Consider the following 11,067-nt stretch of genomic DNA (forward strand, 5'->3'; position numbering starts at 1 on the left):
CCTGTGAAGTTGGTTTTTGAATCCTGATGTAAGACTTTACATTTATAACTATTTAATTTCATTTTATTGGATTCAATCCAATATCAAAATCTCTTAGGATTCTGACTTTGTAATCAATTATGCTAGCTGTCCAAATTTTTTCATTCGCAAGTTTAATAAGTATGCTACTTATGCCATTATTCAGACTAATCAATAAAAATCTTAAATAGCATAGAACAATGAACAGATCTCTGGGGTACTACTGGAAACCTGCTTTGTTGACAGTCAGCCATTAATATCTTCTCTTTGGTTGGCCATCCAGTTCTCAATCTATACAATTATATAATCATCTATTCCATATTTTTATCTTCTCCACAAGAATAGTATATAGTACTTTATGAAGTGTTTTCTAAAATCTAGACATATTTTTTTTTCTATTTGCATTCCCCTCTTCTACCAGTTTAATAATCCTGTCAAAAAAAAAAAAGAAATGAGGTTAATCTGGCATGAATTGTTCTTGATGAAGGTACACTGGCTCCTTGTAGTCACAGCTTCCTTTTCTAGCCTTTCGTAAACCATCTCTTTAATGAATTAAACTAGAATTTTTCAAGGAATTGAAGTTAAGCTTACTGGACCATATTTTGTAGACTTTGTTCTCTTCCCTGTTTTGAAAATAAGGACAACGGAGCATCTAGGTGGTGCAATGGATAGAGCACCAGCCCTGGATTCAGGAGGACCTGAGTTCAAATTCGGCCTCAGGCACTTTACACTTACTAGCTGTGTGACCCTAGACAAGTCATTTAACCCCAATTGCCTCACAAAAAAAAGAAAGAAAGGAAGAAAATAAGGACAACACCTGATCTTTTCAAGTCTAGTGGCACCTCTCCCATTTTCCACCATGTTTCAGTTCTTCCCAACAGTGGCCCAGAAGTCATATCTGCCAGCTCTTTCAGAAACCAAGGATGTAGTTCATGTGGGCCAGAGGACTTGAATTCATTAAGAACATTCTTACTAACTCATTACTTATCTTGGTTATCAACTCCCTATTAACCATTGTTGTCCTTTTAAATACAAAAGTCGTTCTCCTTGACAGAGATAAGAAAAGCAAATTGAAAGTTGACCAACTCTGCCTTCTCTCTGCTACCAGTTATTATTATCTGATCCATCCCAAGCAGAAGTACTTTCCTATCTTTGATCCTCATTTTTTTCTCCAAAAATAAAAATTATTTTCAGCTTCTCACAGCTTCAGTACACTCTGAGCTTCTTATATTTCCCCTCTGTTAACTGAACCTGCTTCTGTCTTCTGTACTTTTCCATATTTTAAAACTAAGTTGTTTGGTAAGGTCTCTTTTGATCCACATTGGTCTTTTTGGCCAAATCCCATTTTTCCTGCTTGTTGGAGTTGTTTGTTTTTATGACTTCAAATTTAATTTTTGAATATCCCATCCATCTTGTGCTGACATTCCCTGTACAGATTTATCAACGTGAAACTATTCTTTCTCTGAACCCTTTGAGATTTGCTTTCCCAAAATCTAGGCTGGATGTCAGATCATGTCCAGATGTCCTAGCCTCATAATCACAAATTCTTAAGTATATGAGGTAATCTTAATTCCCCCACCCCCAATCTCCTTGGTTTTACATCATTTTCACCCTGGCTCCAAATGTGTCCAATCCCCTTATCTAAGAGATGAGAAAATTGCAGCCCAGAGTTACTAAATTATTTGGCCAAGGTCAACAAGATAATAGCACAAGTAAGATTAAAACAGAACCTAAATCTCAATTCACAGTTTATTGTTCTTTACATTTGACTAATATCACCTTCCTAAGTTAAAAAAAAAAAAGTCAACTAGGTCCTGTAGGAATGCCTAACTTTATAAAATAGATTATTTTGCTGAAAAAAGTATGTGTTAATAAAACCTCGTGGAAGTTGAATCATATATTTAAAGAAATCCTGTGATTACTATGGTAAACAAAGTAGTTGTCCTATCATTTATCTTTTTTGTCATATACTGGAAAAATCACTAGATTGGAATTTAAAAGAAACTAGATTCTAGTATTGGCCCTACCTAACTTGTTACATCATCTTGAGCAAGTCAATCTACCTCTCATATATATGAGTTTCCTCTCATATAAATGATGAAGTTTGGCTAGATTATCATTCATATCTACTTCAGGTCCAAAATCCTATTATTCAATGATAAATCTGGATGTTTAGGTCCTGGCTTTGCAAAAAAGCGTAGTCTACATATGTTTGTGGGTCTTCCTAAAAACTTGACTTCATCCTTTGCCTTATCTGTAACAACTCTGTCCTAGCAGGGATAGCTGGACGGGATCCATGCCTGTCCTGTTTTCTGAAAAGACCCATCTAAAGTGCATTTCTTCTTTTCTTTTCCCTTGCCCCTTGGTTACATTTGGAAAAGAAATAAATAACCAACCCATTCTTGACTTATCCCAGTAAACTAACAGTGAGCCTGCAGCTGTTCTGTTATTCCACAAAGTTCTTTTAGAGTTAATCCCCCTGATGCAGGGTTCTCCTTCTAGCCAAAGGAAAGTATCCCATGACTTTCTGTTCCTCCAGCTAGTACTGTTTCCTTCATCCTTCCTTTCATCTTCTCTACCCATTCACTGTTGTTCTCCCACCACACATGGTTTGCCTCTGTTTGGGTAATTCATAATAACACCCCCTGACAGACTCTTAAGTACAGTGGTTTTATGATTATCAAACTTTCCAAAATAGGTGAACCATGAACATTCACCGTGTTTCGCCACCATGGTATTCAGACACAAAACAGCCCTGCAGCCACTGAGCACTAGCCTGTATTCTACCTGTATAGTTTTCATTTTTGCCAATAAAAGGAAAGCGGAAGCCTAGGAGAGTAAGACAGTGCATGTCCTAGAAATGTAGACATACAAAAGGGTGAGACTGAAGAGATGTTCTGGCAGATAGCATAAGAAGAATTACACTTTCTTTTAATGCCATATTTTCTTATTGGTACTCGATTTTCCACCGCCCTGCTTTCCTCTGATATGAATTTTATTTCAAGATTGGGGGGGAATGGTGTTCGACATCTGTTCCTATGTGCCTTCGAGGGGTAAATGGATACTTCGGTGTCATTCTTTCTGATATAGTTCGTACCACAATAAAAAGGCACGTTTCACTAGGACTTGTTGAAGAGCTGACTGTCTGAGTCTCTTGTAATTATGATGGAATGCTTTATAGAAATGTGTGTATCTCGTGTGTCTTTTCCAAAGAAGAGAGAAACTTAAATGAAAGCCATTTATTTAAAGTGCCCTGTTATAAAATGGCTTCCGGTTGGATCTTGCTGTCTTAATAAATACAATCTCAATATAAGCTATATCTGATGGCTTTCTGTCTTGGGGAGGGGGAGGGAAAGGAAGGAAGGAGAAAAAATTGTAAATCAAAATCTTATAAAAACAATGTTGAAAACTATCTTTACATGTAACTGGAAAAAAATAAAATACTATTAAGATGGAAAATAAATAAATACAAATCATTATTTTTCCAGGTTTAAAGGAAGCAAGAAAGATGATCTTCTTGGAGTCTCATATAATAGGTTAATTAGGATAGATACAGCCACAGGGGATCCAATTACAACATGGAGATTTGCAAATATGAAACAGTGGAATGTAAACTGGGAAATCCGTCAGGTAAAAATGATTCCTTTTTTCCCCTCCTAAACAGATGTAGGTCCTGTGCATATGTGTTATTCCAGAGAACTGTAGATGGTTTTAAAAGAAGGAACTTTTGTTTCAAAAGCTAACAAACCACAAAGGTTTTATAATTGTATATAAAATAATCACATTTCATTCTGGGCAATTTTTTAAACATGTAGAGACCAAAAAATAACTGAACTGACATGGCAAAATTGTTTGATTCATATTTTGAACATATAGAATCTCCAGCTCCTTAAAATTGCTGAGCTGTACATGTACGTGTAATTCATTCAGTATGAGCTTGTGGGAAGGCTTAGATTCATCATTTCACAAAAATAAATATAATGTATGTAACTGACATTAAACCAATCTTAGAGCACACATTCTTGAATAGCTGCCAACAGATTCTTCTGTCTTGAGCCTTAAGCCACAATTGTCTACCTAAAAATAATTTTAGTTATGAAAGAAAAAATCAGTTAAGTGACTCATTTACATAGATTGGACAAGATAACCTGTTAACACCAAGCACCCATAATCTTTAGGCCTTAATACAGAATCAGTGCATTTCAAAAAGAATCACAGAATCTAACAGTTGGAAGGGAAGACGTATTTGATCATGAATCTGATCTATCACACATTCAAGTGATCATCCATCCATCATATGAAGATTTCTAGTACAAAGGAACCTACCACTTTTGGAGGCTCACTACTTTGAAACAACTCTAAATGTTAAAGAAAGCTTTGTTTTTATTCCTCAAACTTAAATTTGCCCCTTTCCAACTTCTACCTTTTGTTTCTTGTTCTCCCATCAGAACCAAGCAGAACAAATCTAAGTGTGTTCATATGACAGCTCTTAGATATTTGATTGCAGCCATCATGTTCTCCCTGTCTTCTCTTCTCCAGACTTCACTTCACTTCCCCAGTTCCATTGACTGATCCCAATATGACATAACCATCTTGGTTGCTTTCACCTATATACCTCTATATACTTTTTGATTTATCGATATCCTTAATAACATATGGAGCCCAGTATTAAACAGGATACTTTACGTGTGGTCTGATCAGGGCAGAAGGACTATCACCTCTGTCTTCTGGGACACTTTGCCTTTCTTAATATTCAAATTCTCAGTTCAAATTAGCTCTCTTGGATGCCGCATCACATTGTTGACTCATGTTAAGCTTGGAGTCCTCTAAAATCCCCAGATCTTTTTCAGGTGAAATATATATCAAATATTTTATTTTTTCAAAACCAAGAATAAGACTTTATATATTTTTCAGTTGTTCTGTCATGGCTAACTCTTCATGACCCCATAATAACATGTTAAATAGCACAGGACCAATTACAGATTACTGGAACATTCCATTGTCTCCCCCTTTCCATTAAATCATTTATTCTTTAGATCTAGCCATTCAACCAGTTGTAAATGTACCTAAACATACCATCATATATCCTAATTTTCTCTTTTTCCATGAGAATAGTGTAAGAAACTTTGTTAAAAGTTTTGTTAGAGTCTAAATCAATTATATCCACAACATTCCCTTGACCTAGCAATATAGTAACCTATCAAAAAAAAAAAAGGAAGTTAATTTAGTCTAGAATGACATCTTTTTGAAGCTGTTCTTCCTCTCTGGGATTATTACTTCCTTTTCTTTATGTCATTAACCAATCCTTTAATAACACATACCTATATCTTGCCAAAAATTTTGAAGTCAAGCTCATTGACTTATACTTTATAGGCTCTAGTCTCTTTTCTTTCTTTGAAAATTGGAATACTAGTTTTTCTACTACTTCTGATTGTATGCTCTAGGGACATTTTTTTTTTAATTTAGTGAGGCAATTGGGGTTAAGTGACTTGCCCAGGGTCACACAGCTAGTAAGTGTTAAGTGTCTGAGGCCGGATTTGAACTCAGGTACTCCTGACTCCAAGGCCAGTGCTCTATCCACTGTGCCACCTAGCTGCCCCTCTAGGGACATTTTTATTAAGTACTTTTCAATTCAAGGATCATTCTCCTTGTCAGAAAAAACAAATCACTGTGTTACTTTGCCATTACCCATATTCTTTCAGAAATCAATGACACTTGCTTAGAATGACATCCTGCAGTTCATTCACTATCCTGGTTCATTTAGGACTGGTGACTTGAATCCCTAGCACGTAATAATAGATTAATTAATAGATGCTTTTTTCATTCATTCATTGAATTCATTAAGTGTAGTTCCCTAAATATGTTGGATTTCAATTCACAGAATTAAAGAATTTGAGTTGGAAGGGACCTATGTAGTCATCTAGTTCAACCTAAACCCTGAGGAAACCCCACCATCACTTACTGGACAAGCAGCTTTCCAACTTCTATTTGAAGATATACAAAGAGAAAAACTCCACCTGCTCTTCAGATTACTCAGTATAGTCTGGGATAGCTCTATTTGCTAGGACTTAAGTTTGCCATCAAGCCTTAAGTCTTCTTTGCATTTTCCACCCATTACTCCTGGTTTTACCCCCAGGGCCATTTTTGTTCAGTACTTTTTTTTTTCTCTTGAGGCAATGAGAGTTAAGTGACTTGCCCAGGGTCACACAGCTAGTAAGTGTCTGCAGCCAGATTTGAACTCAGCTCCTCCTGAATCCAGGACCTGTACTTTATCCACAGCGCCACCTAGCTGTCCCTTTATCAGTAATTTTTAAAGCTCATTCTCCTTGGCAGAGAAAACAGATAAGAAATGAACAGCTCTGCCTTCTCTTTTTCATGAATTGTCATCATCTCATCCACCCTGAGCAATCTTACTTATTCCTTTTCTTGAGGTTCTTCTTCCCACCAATTAACTTTAAAAAAACAAACGAACAAACAAAAAACCAACTTTGCTTTCCTTTGCTAATTTCAGCTGTTCCTAAACTGTAAGACTTCTGACATTATTTTATAGCACTATACAACACTTTTGTATTCCTCCAGGTGAGGCAGTATATGTTCTAGAAATGTTATCATACAAAATGGTAAGAATTTTTTTAAAACTGTTGCAGTATATAGGAAGGTTAGGCTCCAGTTTCACTTAATATGGGTTTTTCTTGCTATGAACTTATTTCTACTGTCCATCTTTCCTTTAGTATTTATGTAGCTCTTTAAGATTTGTAAAGTCTTATACATATAATATCTCATTTGATCCATACAAGTTCCAGTACTATTATTATCCCCATTTTACAGATGAGGAAGGTAAGACTGAGAAATAAGTGACTTCCCCAGGGTCACAGAGCTAGTATGTGTCTGAGACAGAATTCATACTTATGTCATCTGACTCTAAGCCAGGCACTCTATCCATTATACTACATAGCTACCCTTGATAGGAATTTTTATTTAGAGATTTGTACTGTACTAGCATGAAAGAAGGCTACAATTTAAAGGAATGAATTTTTAGCTTTCCCTTTCTCATGTAATTCAAATAACAATAAAAAGGTGGATGTCCTATTTCTTTTTTTCCATTTTTTTAACATCTTTTTTCCTTTTGTTGTACATGTCTTTTTAAAAGCTAAGTTAAGTTGATTGAAGGAGTTACCTAGACTTTCACATTCCATTTCCTCTTTATAACTCTTCCTACTTTTTTTTTCTCCTTTTCAGAATCACTTTTCTTTGTATATTCTTGAGAACTTCTCCCTCCCAGACTGACTGTCCCTTATAGAATTCTAAGCACTAGGTTTCCTACCCATTATTAGCTGCTCTGATTTTGACAGAGCTTGAGCAAATAATTGAAGTTTCCCATCGTCACCACTGTATCATATGGCTGAGCTAAGCTTGTGTCTCATTTCCCAAACATTCCTCTGTGATTTCCCTTTTCTTTTTACATAGTCTGTGGCATATGTCAGTGACCACATTGATTCTATTTTTGCCTCAGTGGCTCTTCCCCTAACTCTTTTTCACCAAGTTTTGATTTTCCTCTTATAAGTACATATTCTTAATATACAGTGCTACCTATCCTGTCCTTTCTCTTTAAAGTATACCTCTTCAGGGGCAGCTAGGTGGCGCAGTGGGTAGAGCACTGGCCCTGGATTCAGGAGGATCTGAGTTCAAATCCAGTCTCAGACACTTGACACTTACTAGCTGTGTGACCCTAGGCAAGTCACTTAACCCCAATTGCCTCACCAAAATAAATAAATAAATAAATGAAGTATACCTCTTCACAGTCTTATTCTGTCATGGGTCTTACCCCTTATACTTAGGAGTTCAGATATGTCTTTTTGCATTAGGTACTATAGCTCACATTTGCTTGATACCCCTATACTTTGTGTATCTGTATATGTGCATTTACATCTGAGACCATGATCTTTATTACTTCCATTTTGTTGGATTTTCTTCCTTAAAAGTTTCTGGGCAGTGATTTTTTTAAGTACCATATGTGCCCAACATTTCCTATTCTGATCTCCCTGTGTCCTTTAAGAATTCTGTAAAAAGCATTTTCATTCTTCCAGCAGAAATCTGTAAGTATAGTATGGTGGGAAAACTGGACTAAAAGCATCAAGTCCTAGGTTCTAATTCCAATTGTGTTACTATGTGATTTTGGAGAGTCAGTCAAAGAACATTTATTAAGCACCTATTCTATGCCAGGCACAGTGCTAAGCCAGCCACATAACCTCTGCAGATCTCCATTATAATAGCTGCAAAAATGAGGAACTTAGACTAAGAGGTCTCTTAAGTGTTTTCTATCATCATTAAAATGTTAAAAATGCCTCTCTTGCCCTTTATTAATTGTGATATAGACTTACCTCCTGTGAATAGGTAAGAGGTATCCTTCATTCATGGTTTGCCCTGTAATATAGGGACCACTTGGACAATATTTGCATCTTGTATTATTCAATCAACAAGTATTGATTAAAGGCCAACTTTAGAATTGTCTGTTCCAGTTGACTTTCAGAATTACCTTCTCTAAAAGTTATTGCCACAAGAGGGCAGCAAATGAGCGGTAATTCCCTTGTCCATTTATTTATTTTTTTAAGGTAAGTAAACCAATTCTTAAATTGTTTGTAGACTACTTCACAAGAAACCGGAGTCTAAATAATCATTAACAGCAGGTTGAATTATATGATTGCCCATCTGTGTGTGTGTGTGTTCTTACTTGTTCTCTGCATTTTCTTTCCAGGTTGCCATAGAGTTTGACCAAAATGTATCTATTGCCTTCACTTGCCTAAGTGCAGATTGCAAGGTAGTACATGAATATATTGGTGGCTATATCTTCTTATCCACTCGCTCCAAAGACCAAAATGAAACACTTGATGAAGAGCTCTTCCACAAATTAACAGGAGGTCAGGAGTGAGACAGATGACTTGATTGACGTTTGCAAACAAAACCATCATATTTGTCTTTTGTGTTGTTTTTTTTTAATCCTTTGAAGCTTCCTGAAAGAATAATATAACAAATACAGTGTAAATTTTGGGACTTCCAGAGCTAAATCCCAATGGATATCTCTCCCTCCCTCTTTTATTACTATTCCCTAGAATCCACATCTTGTTTGATGCAGAAGCCCAAGCACATTCCCTTCCTCCTTGAAGCATTTTCTCTGGTGGAATTACTTGAATGTGAATATTTTGACCACAAAGTTTGATTTCAGCCCTAAGGTGACAGCAGAATCATGGAGAAAGAAGATACAGATAAAGCAAAGCCTTTCTTATACAGACTGAGAAGCAAATGCTTTGCTTTCATTCATTCCTGTGGGATGTTCTGAGAAGATTCCATCAAGGATTCTATCAGATTCCCCAATGAACTAGAACATGCCTATAGATTTTGAGAAATGTTTTCATTTTCTGAAGGCAGAAAATGAGAAGAAAACTTAGAACTCAAGAGCAATAATACATAGAGAACCAGCTTCTATCAAGCCTAATTCTCCCTGACTCCAAACCCAGATAAAGCAAATCTGAAAACATCTTTCAGCCTCTAGATACAAGCCTCAAGATTGAAGGCCACTCCAAGGCCTAACTTGATACTTGGGCCCTAGGACATGTGGTTCACTTAGTAACAAACACATTAGAAACATTTTCTTTTGACACAAATTGATAATTTGAGCATAACCCTGACACCATCAAACTTCAATAAGTACAATTTACATATGAAACCTAATATTTCAGTTTATGGATTAGAATTATAATATTGAAATTACATATAACTAGTCTGTTTGTCACAAAGAACAAAGTAGTACATAACTTAGCAAAATGAGGCCTTGGTTTCAACTGGAGTATTCTATATTTCCCATTTGTCTGTCATTTCCATAATAACCTTTTACAAGGGTTCACTGATTTTAACCAAATTTTGTCTGCCACAGAAAGTGTCACGTAAACTTCAAGTTCCATTTGTGGGTACTTGGCTATCACCAAGGAGACAATGGCAGTCAAATGAAATCTTCCAAATGAGTTATTTGTACTCAGTAAAGATGCACTTTACAAAAGCATTAGTTTAAATTTAGACTAGCTCATTATCCTCTTAGGGTATTATTAGATTTCTAAATAGCCACATCAAGGCAACAGGTCAACAAGCATTTATTAATCACTTACTGTAGACCAAGCACTGTACTTAATGATATATGCAACTCATTCTTTGTCCTGTAAAACTTTACACTAATGCAAACAATTTAAAATTACTTGCTTTTCTGTCTACATTAGATGGGAAAATATACATTTAATTTCTTTCATGTGTATGTGTACATGGACTAGATATAGGAACTGTGATTTCTTTGCTAGAGAGAACTAATGAGGAAAGCCTCTGCCAGTGGAGACTGACCTTGTACCTTCTCTTCAACAAAGTCTTTTCTAATTCTGAATTTAACAAATACCAAATAAAATGTGCATTTCCTTATATATAGTAGATCAGAGAAAAGATTTTAGACTTCAATATGTTACATAGAGTATGCTTTTCTTTTAAAATATCTAATAACAATTGTACACTTGAAACCTTTGTGTTGACTGGAGGTATTGAGTCATAGCCCGTTAAGCCTCAGAGGCAGATCTGGAACTCAGGTCAACCTGGCATCAAGGTTGGCTCTCTAATACTGCCTCTCTACTTTTTAACTACAGTAATAAAATACACAAAGTTTATATGGTATTCTTTTGGTCCTTATCATTCCGGCCTAATTGGCCCTTTGCCATATAGCTGTCTGTATGCAAACGTAAGTTATACCCTTGCTTTCTTTGTTACAAAGAGAACAAACACAGCTTCCATATTCTCTCCTCCTTCCCCACAGCTCCAGATTGACAGCCAGTTCTCATCTATCTATCATCCATCATCTAGAAAGATACACTGATAATCTGGGCAGTCAAGGATGATCTGAAAACATTACTTCAACCACAAATTTCAAATTGTTTATGATGTAAAAAATTTCAATGAAACATGAAATAGCACTCCAGTTCTTTTCCACCAGGAAAAATACATATGACCAGGATAGAC

The 11,067-nt window shown here is 35.9% G+C and overlaps 1 protein-coding gene across 1 annotated transcript in view; it reads left to right on the forward strand.

Annotated features, from left to right (window-relative positions):
- Window positions 1-10,704, forward strand: part of FERMT1 (FERM domain containing kindlin 1) — a 55,616-nt gene extending 44,912 nt beyond the window's left edge. Inside the window, exons 14-15 of the mRNA XM_043986076.1 lie at window positions 3,507-3,648; window positions 8,774-10,704. Of these exons, the coding sequence (XP_043842011.1) occupies window positions 3,507-3,648; window positions 8,774-8,947 (316 nt within the window). The 3' untranslated portion in view covers window positions 8,948-10,704. The remainder of the gene's footprint in view (window positions 1-3,506; window positions 3,649-8,773) is intronic.
- Window positions 10,705-11,067: the final 363 nt, after the last annotated feature.

This window comes from Dromiciops gliroides, chromosome 2 (genome assembly GCF_019393635.1).
Source record: "Dromiciops gliroides isolate mDroGli1 chromosome 2, mDroGli1.pri, whole genome shotgun sequence".
Lineage (NCBI taxonomy): Eukaryota > Metazoa > Chordata > Mammalia > Microbiotheria > Microbiotheriidae > Dromiciops > Dromiciops gliroides.